Below are 15,566 nucleotides of genomic sequence, written 5' to 3'. Positions count from 1 at the left end.
AAATATGCCTATTCAGACCTGTGAATAAAAGCCCAAAAGGAGAAAATAAAAAGCTAAAGCTTGATGTAGAAATGTACCTTATTTGCAAAGGAAGCAGAAGATAGTTATACTAAAGAGTGCTTAACTAAGAAATAGCAAAGATACTGTGCTATTCAGGGGAAAAAAAAAAAAAAGTGGGAAAGGTCATAATGAAATGTCTGTATCCCATCATAACTTTTTTTAACTATTTATCTTTTGGTATCTGTACTGTTATTTCTGGAAAAAAAAGTAGGTTTTCTTTACCAGCTTAGATCTACTTTGCCATGGCCCAGTCTCACCAGAGAGGATGAATGATACTGTCTATATACTCTTTGGTCTGGTTGGAAATTGGGCCAGGCTTTCCCAGTGATCATAAACACCACTGACTTTTTTTGGTGGTTGCTGCTGCTTCCTCCTTCAACAGCCTTGCCTAGCAAGTCAGTCCTACTCAGTGAGTTCCAAACTAGAGAAATGTATTGTCGTGGCCATTTGCTAACTGTTCAGAGTTTCCCAATTTGCTGAAGTTTTGGATTGCTCCCCAAAGGTACTCGGCTTTCTCCATCGTTAAGCCCAAGTGTTTAACTTGGGTACACTGAGTGACTTGGCTGCTGTCAGATATTCATTTAATGGGTGTTCTGACAGCAGACTGGGCAGGATTCAACGTACAGCCTGCTGAACTTCAGAAAACAAGTACACTGTATTTTATCTAACAGAGCATACAACTCCCCTGTAAAATTATAAGGGCTGTGCTCAATAGAAGTTTTCCTTTTGGGGGAGAAATGGGAGGTCTACCAGCTTCCTTAAACCAATTTCCTGTAAGCTACAGCACTTTCAGCTCTCTTCAGAGAAAAAAGGAACACTTTAGTTTTCATTACTCATTTCTCTGGCCACTGACTTTACCTATGAAGTACAACTTCTTAGCAAAAATTTAGAGTTTGTCCTTAGCTTTCTTACCTAAGAGCTATGCTACTCTATTGCACAGTAGGGAGTACTGAAGTGCAATGCAAATTATCAGAGTATACAGGTAATTTTGCAGGAAATATCAATCAAATACAAAAGTAATTTTCAAAGCAATTATCTGGCAAATAGGTTAGTGCTTTTTCATTGTTCTTGAAAAATTCACGAGAGTGATGTACTTCCTGGGCTGCAGGTAAGACAATATATTTTTGGAAAATGATACCTAAGGCTTGTAAAACTATTTCTTCACAAACTTCAGGAACTATCATAGGCTAGATATGAGTGGCATCAAGCTGCAGGAGTATGTCACTCTCTGTGTTGCTAATAAAAGGTACTAATAAATGCTGGTCTCAAAATTTCCACAAAGAACATAGCAAATCACAGGTACAATCTATCTGTGATTTCCAAATGACCAAATAACCCTTGGTTTATGCCGATGAACACACAGGGTGCTAGCCCTTGCTATTTTCTTGCTATAATCTGTTTTGGCTGAGCACATTACCTTTAGATATGACTAGGATAAAATTGCCAATTACATATTCATATGTCATCTTGATTACTAGAGCTGACGTGTTTAAATTCTCAGGGTGTGTCATTACCATTACAACACATTAGATAAACTGTGGCTGTTCATAGTATGTGTACCTTAAACTCACAATAAACATACGATAAAATGCAGTTGCTTAAGCATCCTTCATTAATGCTTTTTACATCTAGGTTAAAAGTCAGGGCATTTATAACAGACTAAGAATGTGCACATAGTCAACTCATACCTCTTATACTGCAATAGCCCAACTGTGTCTGAACTCTCTTCAGTCATTCTTAGTCGTGGGGAAGACAGAGCAATGCGCCTGCCAGTAGAGAGGGAACACGTCCGCCATGAAACCATTTAGACTTTGAAATCAAATCGAGCTTGCAGACAAGGTCACAGCTAACTGATCAGAGAAAGCAAGCTAGGGCATACACAATGAAGTGCTGTACTAAGGAAATGGGAACCAGCAGAAGTTGTGACATCTTCTAGTAATAGCCACATCTTGGGTTATGTAAAAAACATTATTTTCTAGTTATACATAAAGTAAGTGTGCTGCATGCAAAAAGAATACAGTGTCTTCGAAGAATTAAGCTCTGAAAAAGTAGTTGGTTGCTCCCTGTAAGGGTTGTTTAACAGCCACGAGAAAGTGAAAATAGTCAGCACGGGTTACGGTCTTTGGTCTACACAGTCTTGGCTGACTGAAAAGGGCATTAAACAAGGTCCATGCATAAAGAATGTATTTGGTGGTCCCAAAGTGCTGGACCCAGCGTACAAGTACATATCATATTAGGTCTAGTCTCAGGAGGGTGTTTATAGGTTATGCAAAGTATTCATTTCAGAATGATCTACCAGGGTTATGCCAACTAGGTCATAGCCAGCTGGCAGATCTGCTAGAGCAAACACTTTATATTTTACTCATGAGTAATTTCTTTATTAGTTGAGAGATAATGAAGAAAATTAAAGGAGTCACAGAAACATTCCAAGCTATTATGTTGCATCTGCAAACAGCATACTTTCTTCCAAAATCCATTTCTGACTTCTTGCTTTTGGTAAGCTTTATGAGAAAAGCCTATTAACTATGCATCACATATTAGTAACAGCATTTTTCATTCATCAGTGATTTATCTGATCCCTTCTGAGTTTAAATACATTTCACCAGCACCTTATATGCCTTATCAAACCAAAAAGGTTTTGCCATCTTTCAGTATTCGGATGCCTTAGGATTCTCTTCTGGCATAAGTCTTATTTCCTATATGTCTTTTATCTCTTGGAGAAATTGTGTCTGCCATCTCATTTCTGACTCTACTTTCTGGAGATTGAGAGTAAAGAATTAAATGTAAACTTTGATAGCAAGGCTTCACTCTTCTATCAGTAAATAAGTCAGATCATCTTTTAGATGCCCTAGTTTTAAACCTCTTTTCTGAATCCTTTAAAATTGTCATGGTACAATAGCTCCCAAATCTATTACCCTTTGGACCTTCCAGAGTTTTGCTTAGCGACTACAATACAATGCAATGATACGCAAAGTGTTGCCAGTAAATGGGTCACAGAGGGGAATAAGACAGACCCTAGAAAAAAAAAAAAAATATGCACACAAATAAAAGTAAGAATGTAGTCTTTTAGGTTTTAAGTATATAGGAAGTAACTTGAACCTTTTATCACCTGGAGGCATTTCCTTCTTGCAGTGTTTTCTAACCCTAATCAGAGAAAGTCAATATTATCCTCATTTTCTAAATGGACAACCACGGCACAAAAGCAGAAGGTAGTCTATCTCACACACACCAGTTCGGTCCCAATGTACCTAAGCAATACAATTCTTTTGGTAGATTAAAAAAAAAAAAAAACAAGAAAGAAAAAAAAGCAGGCAATTTTGCTTCACATCTCAGTTTTAAACAAGAAATCTGTAATAAATCTATACAAGAAATGGAGAAATTGGAAGGTAAAGTATTAGATGTTTGTGGTTTCAACTAATGCTTACAAAAGAAATGGAAAAGTCACAAAAAAAAAGGTTACCTTTAATAAAATAACACATTCACTAAGTACCTCATGAAACAAAACACGCTTTAAACTAACTCCACTTATAATGCAGAAATAACTGTTTTATCATCTGGCTTTAGGAAATAATGGTGACTATCTTATCATTTCTGAGGCAAAGCAGGAAAAAGATCACAAGAGAAAAAAAATAGTATAAACAAGCAAATCAAAAAGGTATTTGTTTGGATTTTGAAAGAAGTCAGTTAATAATCCCAACACTAAGGCATCCTGATTTTACTGGGTTAGATATGCAGAACAAGCATGGTAAAATAGCATGCATTTAGAAGTCTGATACAATATTAAGAAATAACACATCCAGATGAAGCACTCAGAAATGGCATAAACTATTAATTTCATAATATATTTAAAACCTGATATATGCTGGTAACTTCTAAACATATCATTACTTACTAACTACTTCAATTATTTAAGAATAATAGAAAATTATATTATTACAAGGCACATATTTAAAGGTGCTAAAAGCTGAAAAAAACTGGTCGAACTAAAGCAAGATAGGTGTTACAAGATGGTTTTTTTTTTCACTGGCTTCCGAGATGCTCAGCCATTTGTACAGGCCACTCTACGCATTTAGAGAACTGACACTTTAAATATCGCAATATTATCCCCCCTCTTGAGTCTTGCAAAATCCCAAATACTTGCTGGGCATATTTATAGAATGGGGGGTGGGATGAGCATTTCATGATGACAACCAAAATGCAAGCAAGAGCTGTGCAGCTAAAAATGAAAACTGAAAACAACAACAACATCCAACAACAACTAAATTACAGTACTCATGTACTACCCTGCAGCCCAACTGCAGCTTGCCAGGCACAGCTGAGTGGCCCACTGAAGGAATCCAGTACACAAGGACTAAAACATGAGAGAGAATCAGGCTTTCTCTCTTCACCTGATCCATTCACACCCACTGCATAGCTAATTTGCTGGTCCACCTATTTGATAGCTGTCTCCCTTCCAAAAATTATTTAAGAGCCGTAGTTATGTTTCCACACCTTTTGCTGCTTATTGGGTGTAACTTTGGTTAAAAAAAAAAAAAAATAATTAAAAATACCTGGATAACACCTTTTGTGGAAATGGAAAAAGTCTATAACTATTTTATGGTATTCACTGTTAAATTGAGCAAAGGTATTCACTTATAACGTGAGCAAAGAGACAGTGACAAAAGTCAGTAAAAACAAGCAGTTGCAAGGAATAGTGATACTGAATAAAGAGAAAAGAAATATGGTTTGAACATCCCTCAGCTGTTTATTGTGAAAATGGCTACAGTTAAGAATAAAAGTTTACCTATTCAATCCACGGACTATGGTTTAGTTCCAGGAATAAGACTGAAGATTTTGTACATAATCCTCTGATAATGAAAATAAGGAATAAACCACGCAGCATGACTTTTAGAAAGTTCCCCCATTTTTTAAGTTCACCTTACTGCATTTCTTCATATTCAGTTCTTTCTTCAATCTGTTTTCATTAAAATATTCCCACTGAGAGATTGTCATACTAAGCTGCTCTCTTCTGCATAATGTTTCTGTCATTTTCTTTGACTTAAATATACTTTGAGGTAATTTTTAGGGACAAAGCATAGCAATTATTCCATATGGATGGTTTTACACATCATCACAGTACACATCTGATTTGATCCAACTCCCAAGGACACACCCGAGTCATCAATTGCAACTCAGTCTATTGCACCTATTCCCTGAAGGCAGAACAAGGTCTGTTGTTTAAGTAGAGGGAGTCCTGATGATAAAAGCATCTCAAATCAGCAAGACCATAAACATACCAGTCCTTTTGAATCATATACATTATGCCCGGAAGCTAGATATTTTGTAGGGGAAGCCCTCCAAAATTTGAGTAATTTGTAACTTCGGTTGACTTAATGTAACTTAGTTGTACTGTTAATTCCACTGTGACGATAACAAAATCTTTAATCACTCAGTCAGTACTGTCAGTGAGGATGAAACTTCAGCACGCTTAACATTTTTGTCTCAGTGAAATAAGAGGATGCAAAGCATATTTGGCATTTTGCAAATAACAGAAAATGGACAGTCAGTGGAATAACTGACAAAAAAAAAATTGCCTTTGTCTAAGTTGACATTATAAATCAGAAGAACAAAATTATTCCTTTTTATGTAGGAATGTTTCTACTAACTCACCAGAACTCAACAGATCAGATTCTCTAATTTGGAATCAATTCTGCCACCAAATGCCTTGCAAGAATTCTAAGCAAGTTTTATTATTTGTTATTCAATTACAAACTGGTGCATTGTCAGTATGCTTCTCATCTAAATCTTTATTATTTTATAATAATAAATTAGTTTCATGCAGGTTTGTCAGTGTGAGTGCATGTTTCGCTCGGATAGGTTTCGTTCCATATATAAATTCTTCAATCCACACAAATAGAACCAACACTTGTAACACTACTAATTGTCAGCTTGGGAAAGGTGGGAAGGATCCCTTCCTATCTGTTTAAAGGGCATAAACCAGCACCCGTTTGCATGCTTGACGACTGTATTCACCAGCATCATTAGCAGCGCTCTCAATGGGGTCGAGAGAGAAAAAATTAGTTTGCTGGTAACTTGTGCTCCCTCTGCTGGCTGAATACAGCATGACTAGCAAGTGAAAGCATAACCATTGGGGCAGTATTACACATGCAGAATTATTATTTGAAATTTCCTAGCCACACTAAAAATACCCCATAAAAGATAATTTGATTCTAATTTATTTTTAAGAGGATGAAACGTATATATTTGGATTGGCTTTTCATTTGCCCTACTGCATATTTACTAAATCAGACAATGTATCCATGATTTCCAGCTATGATGGCTTGTAAACATTACCAGTGATTAATCGGATAGTCATTTGAGTCTGCACAAAGTAATTTCTCTCCATTAGATTAAATATGTCACACCCTGTCAATTAAAAACCCATTTAACACCAACGCAGCAATAATAAGCGTTTTGGAAAGAGGCACCAGAAATTATATTTGTGACTAAAATTCCCTATAAATAGTGTAGGAATTTGGCTTAGCATTGCAAGTAAATTTATTCTTCACTATAAGTTTGCCTACAGCAAGAACTGTAAAAGGCAAATTTTCCTTTTATTATAACATTTCTATAATGGATTTTTAACACATCAGCACCAGATAGCTGTAAGCATTGGTTCATTTTCACGGTTCTATAATAATTATTTCTTATTGTTTGTCTCTTTGTGTACAAGGAGAAACGTCCAGATTAAAAAAGCCCTAAATCCAAAGAAAAGTTCATCTATATTCCTTCAGATGATGATAATATCACAATCAGAAATGAAATATGAGATCTTTAACAATCTTTTTTTTTTTCTTTTTTTCTATTTGGATAACAACTAATACATTCAACTAATAGTATCACAAAATGTGAGCATAAGTAATTGATTATATGCCATTCTGAGAATTTTATCTAGAATCATAAGCAAGAAGCACTGACGTAAAGACTTGAATGCTGGAGATATTCTTTCACTTTAAAAAGGATGACAAACCAAAGCACTGTGCAAAAAACTGTTATATTCAGGAGAAATTTTTGTCTTCATTTCAGTTGTGAACAATTTTGTCAGGAATTCTGAGGAGCAAATGATGAGCATTTACTTTATTACAAATTTGTGCTAATTTATTTTGTAAATTCCTAAACATTTCTAGAACAGGATGGCAAATTTGCCTGGTTCACACACCACCTATGACTATCACACTGGGGGGATAACTCCTTTAAGTATTTCCACAGATGTGTACTGATTTATGAGCCTGATGAGTTAGGTGAGCTACTCAGCAAGTGTTGGTTTTATCTGAGGCTACAATTAAGGTGCATATATAATTGTAAGGGAAACTGAACCCAATTTGAATGACAAGATACAAATAACTTTCAAAGCTTTCTGACCTGCGCAAAAAATGTCTGAAGGAAGATCAATGAGATCACAAAGCCTTAAGAGGACATCAAAGCTAATACAAATGGTGTAGCAGTGACGCTGCTGAGATCCGAGCATATTCCACACTATTCAATTCTCAGGAGTCTGCGGAAACCCCACTGCAGTGCCCCAGGACAGAGGCACTGCCTCAGTGTTAGTAGGTGTCATGTTGATTTGTGTTTTGTCAGAAGGCAGGAAGACACATAGTGAAAAGCAGCAGCATACTAGGAGATGTTTTGCAGGAGTGCAGAGGAAAACTACATTAAAATAAACCCAAAACACACAAAAAAACCCCAAAATACACTAAAAAAAACCCAACAAAACCCACCCTGAAGAGACAAGTGGGAGTCAATGGGCAGAATGAAGTAAAATTGCCTATCTGATCTGTCTCATGACCCACATGACTAAAGACTGTTTCTTTTGCGTCACTGAGCCAAATGGCACAGCCTCTGCAACTCCAAAGGCATTGTTTTTTGACTAAAAGGATGATAACATTAATTTGTCTTTCCGGAAGAAACATTAATTCATCGCGTGTTGAAGAACGTTCCCTCCGATTCTAGCAGGTTTTTCAATATGAGGCAATGATGAGACTCTAGGAAACTGTGCCAAGAATCCTGTTCAGATTAGATAATGTCATATTGAATGCGGAGTCTTCTCGCTAGGCTTCACTGCATATAAATTCCTGAAAAGGCCATTTGGGTGCAATCCTGTAAAGTGCCTGTGGAATGGGCAACTCCTGGAGGGAAGGGCAGCATTTTGAAATCAGCAACTAAATCTGAATTTAGCTCTAAGGATTTAAGAACTTTATTTCATCTAGATTAGAGTCCTGTTCTTTGGTGTCAGAAGGTATTTGTGACTGTTAAAAGCAAGAATGTGAAAGAAGGGGCCGGATTACCCACAGCTTTATCCTGCTAGGCAGAGGATAGTCAGACATATGCCGCCTTCTTTCTCACAGATGCTGCAATATTTCTAGATTAGGAGGAGGGGACATACTGGACCCTAACAGTGAAAGAATTGGCTTGAGGCTCTCTGACACAATAGGGAGTTTATCTTTCACAATGGAGAGCGATTTTCTCTCTGATGCTAAAAAGTTTATGTTTATGTTCAACTGGGATTATATGCATATAATTCCAATGTTATCATTTCATATTGTAATTTCTATGTACTATTAATCCCCTTCGCTTCCGAAAGCAATACAAGCGTTTTACAAAAGGATCTGTCTCGTTGTGTGTAATTTTTGTACAGTATAAGATGAAATGCATTTAAATAACAATAGAATTTTAATAATGAATTTCCAAAGAAGACAAAGAATTGACTGAAAGGGTGGAGGTTAAAAAGAAACCAGTCAATGACAAAAACCGTGACAGTCTTGAAACTGAGAACGAACTCTTGTTATATTGTTTTGTCTCAGAAAAACATTATTTGTAATATTAAACTGTTCAAACACTGTCATCTATTACAAAAACTCACTCCTAAGTATTTTAAAACAGATTTAAAATATTTTTAAAGAATATAACTAAATTTAATTAATTTGCTTGTAGAAATTCTTCAGAAAACAGAAGTAGAACTCTATGTCCTTATACCAATTACATAAATTATAACTGACTTTATGAAACACATAATAAAGACTGTGAGGAAGCATCAACACTATAAACATGTAAACAAGAGATATTGGATTCTTAATTTCTTGAAGCTATATACATAAATCCTGGATTTGATTTTTTAAGTGGCTATTTAAATTGAGAAAAGCAGTGAGGAAATTATAGAAAAATTGCAATTTTGAGATTACCTAATAAATGTCAAATAGGCATCTAGTGAAACTTGAAATGACATACAGTTTAGGAGAATCTACTGTACAGAAATTCAGGTTTATTTTGAAAATAAAGCTTACTGTTACTATTATCACCTTCTAATAATTCAACAAAATTAATCTGGTACAATATTGTATCTATGTTGTACACTATGTTACTATTTTTATGTATGGACCCTTATTTCTCATATTAATAAAGAAGCCATTGAATAGCTTATTTTTTTTTATTCCATGCAATCAAATAATTGTAAAGATGGGATTCATCTTTCTGCTATCTTTTTCTCCCCCCACAAAAAAAAAAGAGGAAAAAAATCAATTTTTTATCAATTAAGTTTTATCAGTATAATTTTGACAAAAATACTTTTTCCAGGTTAACCAGACATAGCAATCCAACAGCAATTGCAAGGAGAAGGCTGCAATCACTGAGTTTTTACTATTATACTACTTAGTAGTATATTATTACTTAGTATATTACTGAGCAGACATTTGCCTAATATGAAAAAGTGGCACAGTATACAAGCTGTAGAAATCACCTAAGGCAGATCTTCTCTATCAACATTATTCAAGTTTTTAATTCCTTTATTTCTTAGTCAAATAGACACAGAGCCTAAAGATTCAGGTACCTTTCCTTCACATCACTGCCCAGAGAAGGAGCACTGTTGATCTCTTTGCTCTTGCCCAAGACTTTTTTTCTTCCTGGCAGCCCACTAATCCTGGACAATGTTCTCAGTTTCCCTAATCTAATAAAAAAATTATGACCTACCCATTCAGCCTTAATCAGTGTTATGCCCTACCACCTTTTGTTGCCACATCAGCTGTATTTATTGTGATGTAAATGAGACAAGAGCTCACAGAGCATTTTTAGTGAGCAAACCTATGAAGATGTTAAATACTTCATTAATTAATCCCTAACTGATATATAGAGGTTGAGTAGCTACCCACTTGTGTAAAATGTACCCTCTGTCCAAATACCAAAATAAGCATATACGCTTACTATTGATCATGCAAATGCAACAAAAAGTCATCTTTTTTATTTTACTTTCTGTTTTGATCAGAACAGAGCAGGTTTAACTAAACAAACAAAAAAAGATTTGTTCATGTTGTTTTTCATTTGTTTTTTTTTTTTTTTATTTTATCTTGCCTTGCTATTAATATAATTTTGAAGTGTTTCATGAAAGAAATCCAAATTAAGGGTCTTTTCTGTTTGATTATTGTTATTTTTTCTTCCCCTCAGTTATGATAGGAGTTAGCAATCTCCTTCAGCATCCACAGATTCAAATGATAAAGGCCAGGGATTAAGCACAGCCGATTAACAGTCTGTGTCCTCTTCAATCTAGCATTTCCACTGTAGATAAACCCATATTCAGACTGAAGTTATAATAAACAGACTGTCCTCAATATCATTTCCCTAGATGACCTCCTCAAAACTGACATTCAAGTATTCTTGTGGAAAATTACAGTTTATAGTAACTGGGAAATCAGACAAGACAATATATACCCTCAAAAATTATTCTGAAGATCAAGCCACATGTTTAGAAAACGATTTGGATAAAATGATAATTTTACTATAAATGTATTTGTTTCAGTTCTGAGTAATTTCTTATTATTATAGGTTTGACAAAATAAAAGCAGTTTGCTAAATTTTATCTTTATTGCTTTTGCTATGTATCTTTAAAATAACTGCATTATTATTTATAATTCTTATGACAAAAAACAAAAATAATCTTGATGGATTAGAGTGGTTGTAATTCTTTCCCTTCCAAAGGCAAAGGAATACAGACATTGAAAAAATCTAGCTACCCTAGATTATCTGAAATATAAGTGTTAGAAGGAAAGTGTCAGTACAAACTATTAGTCCAGTGAGCAACAGCAAAAAAAAAAAAAAAAAAATATCCACATGGACAGAATTGCAGAAATATTCTGTTAGGTATGTGCTTTGATTTCTATCATAAATAATATTTTCACCTAAAATGAAGGAAAGAAAGCTCCCAAAAACAAAGATAATTTTTGTTTTGTAAGACTATTTTAACATGAAAAATTCTGATGGATTCTGCTACTATTTGACATTTGAAATCCAGAATCTTGTGGGTCAAAAGAAAGGCTATGATTAATACAGATATAAACTGTGTAACAGGGCATTTAATTTCTTTACCTAGATGCCTCAACTATTTTAAGGAACTATAGAATTTTACGTCATTTAATTTCAGTGTACTTCTTCAGACAAAAGCAGCAACATTTTAAACTATTTTACTATAAATAACTAATCTTATCTACCCAGTTAAAGGGACTGTATTCTACTCTTATTTCCATTAGTTTATACTGGCAGAATTCCAGTGAAGCAATTCTGAAATCAGATGAATGCATGTGTGCATTTGTTTGGTTCTTTATTCAAAGTACATGATCAAAATTTGGTTTCCTTTGACCAGACCATGAAAGTGATAAGAAAGAGGTCATGTTATATAGTGCAACCCCCCCACCAACAAAATAAAACAAAAAAAAAAAAAAACCAAACCTGAGTTGCATTTTGATTAGTTATTCCCTAAAATGTGTTTGAAGTAAGCACAGCATGTGACCACATTCATTAGAGTTGTTCATTCTTTTCACTAATTCTTTTCATTAATTGAAAAAAAACCAAAAAAACAAAAAAACCATAAAATGATTCAGATTAAGTTTCATAGTCAGAACATTAGCTAGGTTTGGATGATTCCATCCACCTTTTTTACCAGACACAAACTAGTTTCAAAGGTCTTTTAAATAAATCTACACTTGAGAAAGAATTGAAAATGTGAATTTAACTCAAAGTCACTCACTTTGAGATCTTGTTTCAAAAACTAATTTCATGGTCTGTCTCCATAACAATGCAGACTATTTTTGCCAACTAAGACTCATATAATGAAGCATAATGTCTTTAATCAGATTGTACAGACCACAATTTAAGGCTATTTATGTTTAGTATGATTTGGAAACACACTAACTTAGGAGTGATTTGTAGGTCAGTTCTCCTTAACCATCTTTATGAGCAGAAGGTGTAATATTTCCCTCACCAAAAAAGCCACGCTAAGTTACATTTAACCAGTGATAAGATATACAGCATAGAATTAAAACATTATGTACTCCATTTATTTATTTTTAAGTTTCTCATTACCCTTTGGAACCTGTTAAAAATGGTTTTCATACTGTAAAGGAGGAATCTTGCCTTCAGCTCATCACTGACACCAAACCTTGTCTCTCATTATTCAGCTATATACTCTTTTATGCATGGGTTTACATTTTGAAGAGGATATGTAACAGAAAATAGATTCCATTTACATTCTATTTAGTTTAAAAAAAGTAATCTAAAACCAGGAGGAAGAGTAAGACACACTTTTTGCAGAATTAAGAGGACAAAAAGGTCTAAAACAGGTAGAATTAAATTTATCAGTTCTTTCTATTTTTAATATAACAGTAAATGCCGTTAGCTATTACATGCAAGATGAGGAATTTTATAGGTTGTTAGTCATTCAGCACACGGTATTTTGTTATTACTCATTTGATACCAAATATCTTTTTCCTAGACATTTGTATTTATTTTTCCATGTCTAATTTCCTGTCTTTCTTAATTAATGGATGAAAATTCTTATTATTAAATTGGAGGAATATATGAATTTATCAACACTGGGCATTAAAATAAAACTGAGTTAGCAGAGCTGATACTCCTTCAGTGAGAACAAATACAATCTTAACCTGAAATGCTTTCTCAGGACAAACTTACCCTAGTGAGCAATTAAAAGCTGCAGGATAAAATCCAGAACAGAAACAAATTTGGGAAAGAATTTTCTATGTTGCTATCCAAGGAGTGAGATGCAGTGCAATGAGACTGGCAGAGAGAAAGAACTGAGTGAAACGATCTGCTCCTTCGTCTACACACACACACACACACACACACACACGCGTGTGCGCACGCACACACACACACACACACGCACACACAGAGTCCCCATACACACAGCTTTTCTTTCAGAGCACTTTTCATTTAAGCAGCCTGTAAGTATTTATGTTTGCAAAGCTCCCAGTATTCCCAAACCTTACCCTTTTATTTTTAGCTTTCAAGTTTTTGCTTCAGCTGATGAGAACAGGAAAAGAAGGTGGTATGTTTATTGCTGGCAAACAGCCTGGAAATTCTGAGTAAAGAAGCCAATCAAGGAAGAAGGATTATAATAATCAAAGTACAAAATTTGCATATTTAGAGTATGGTTACTGAGAAATAACAATGCCTTGGTTATGCAAATCAAACCCTCAGCTAAAGTGAAGGGATTTGCATATCTGGGAGAAATCCGTCACGTTATGCATCGGTAACTACATTCTAAGTGGCTGAAAGAACTGGCTTTTAGCAGAATATTAAATATAAATGCCAGTAGAATTTTTTATTTCCATGTGATAGAGAATGAACTTAACTCATTTGGGGCCTGATTGAAACAGGTCTTCTTGTCTGTAGGAAGCAATACCATTCAGAATGAAAAAAGATACATTCAGCATGCCTTAAAGCTAGAATTTTTAAGATTGAGATCATGAAAACATTCAGAGTTGTGTGCTACCAATTGTGTTCATCCTTTTTGTCTATAGAAGGTAGTTTAAAGTAGCCCTCTTGAGAAAGGATTGCAGAAAACAGATGAAAGTTTAAGGCCACCTGTTCAGCTCTGCATAATAAAATCATGTTTACTTCATTTTAAATTTAGTGAATGAATAAAGTAAGTTGGAATGAAGTTTCATAGGTAAAAATCCTGGGAAAAAAAATGCAGACTGAACTACTATAATTTTTTATTATCTGTTAAAATCAAGCAGAGTTACTGGTAGGCTCAGAGGTATTATAATAAAACTAAAGAAAAAAAAAAAAAGGGAAGTTCTCATTTAAAAATTAGTATGTGGCAGTATTTGTACCATTCATGCACGGGAATATATATATGTTAGGTCTGGTTAATGTTTATTTCCCCTTTCCTCTCTTGTGAATGATGCTCAGCTGTAGTTCAGATGTAAACTTAAGGCTGGCTTACACACCCTGGCCACTGCCTGCAAAGGAAATTGCAGTTTGGTGTTACACTGAAACACAAGAGAGAACTCATGCAAGCAAAGAACGACTTATAATGTGTGTTCAGAGGCACGATCCATTTCCAGAGACAAAACGTGGAGGAAACTGAGGAAGATGCTTTAAAGACCTGGCTACTACTCCTGTGCAGAACTGGTGAGTGCACTGCGGTATGGTCCTTAGAGTACTTACCATCCTCTGTGGGCACATAGATATTCAGATACAGACAGTCTTCATTTTGATCTTGAACATATGTCACCACAGTATCCAGATTGGCTGTAAACCAGACTGGCAGCATGTCGTTGAGCAGTGACCTCTCATCCAGGTACTGCGGGCAGACGGCGGCAAACTGTGTGGCATTGCGGACACCCGTCCAAGATGACGGTGGCTCCGGGGGCTGAAACCGCCTTTCCCCAGTCGGAGGAGAGGCATAAGGAACACCCAGGTACTGCTCCACTGGACCGAGGATCTCATTAGGCAAAGGTGTTCTTAAACCACGTATTTTGCCATAATTTGTGGTAACAACTGGGTATTGTGCTTGGCCATCGATGAGAGTAAATCTTATAGCCAGTGCAGTTATCCACAGGAGGAAGTTAGAATTCAACATGACACACACTGGGGTGAAGATCAAAGGCAGCCATAGGAGTCCCATTGGTTTCGACATTATTTAAATCAACATCAGCAGGGCGCTTTTTTCCACAGCCAGGAGAAAATTAATCAGTCAAGGAAAATGGAAAGTAATAAAATAGAAAAGTAGTCAAAGGAGATGAAGTGAGGGAAAACGTAACCTTGCTCAGGCAGCGAAAAACCAAGAACTGATGTGTGGTAGGTGCCTCAGCTGACTGACCGTAGACAAATCCCAATGTCAGAGGAAATAAGGGAGTGTTTGCCCCTCAGGCCCATCCCAGATTTCAGTGTCGGCTTAATCCTGGCAACATACAGCACTTCCCAGCATGTAGCGTGGGGAGAGATCCACAATTATTCCACTTCCCCAGTGAAATGGCTCCTTCCAGTGAAGTCCAGCCCACTCAGTCAGCCTGTGGCCAAGAGAAAAAAGCAAATCAAGACAACAGACACATTCATATCGGTATAAATCTAAAAAAAAGCAACCCAACAACAAACCGCCAAAAAAACCAAACCAAATAATTAAATTCAAACACTACTTCCACACCAAGGCCCACAAATGTTTTATGAACCTCAGGCAC

The 15,566-nt window shown here is 35.5% G+C and overlaps 1 protein-coding gene across 2 annotated transcripts in view; it reads right to left on the bottom strand.

Annotated features, from left to right (window-relative positions):
- NLGN4X (neuroligin 4 X-linked) overlaps positions 1-15,025 on the bottom strand; it is a gene marked incomplete at both ends in the record, with an annotated part of 129,245 nt that extends 114,220 nt beyond the window's left edge. For both annotated transcript variants that reach the window (XM_082483534.1, XM_082483535.1), the window contains one exon: positions 14,554-15,025. In XM_082483534.1, coding sequence (XP_082339660.1) covers positions 14,554-15,025 — 472 coding nt within the window. The remainder of the gene's footprint in view (positions 1-14,553) is intronic.
- Between the last annotated feature and the right edge of the window lie 541 nt (positions 15,026-15,566).

Source organism: Vanellus vanellus (assembly GCF_965231255.1).
Source record: "Vanellus vanellus genome assembly, chromosome: 1".
Lineage (NCBI taxonomy): Eukaryota > Metazoa > Chordata > Aves > Charadriiformes > Charadriidae > Vanellus > Vanellus vanellus.
Note: the sequence above shows the minus strand (reverse complement) of the source record. Positions and strands in the feature narration are given on the sequence as shown.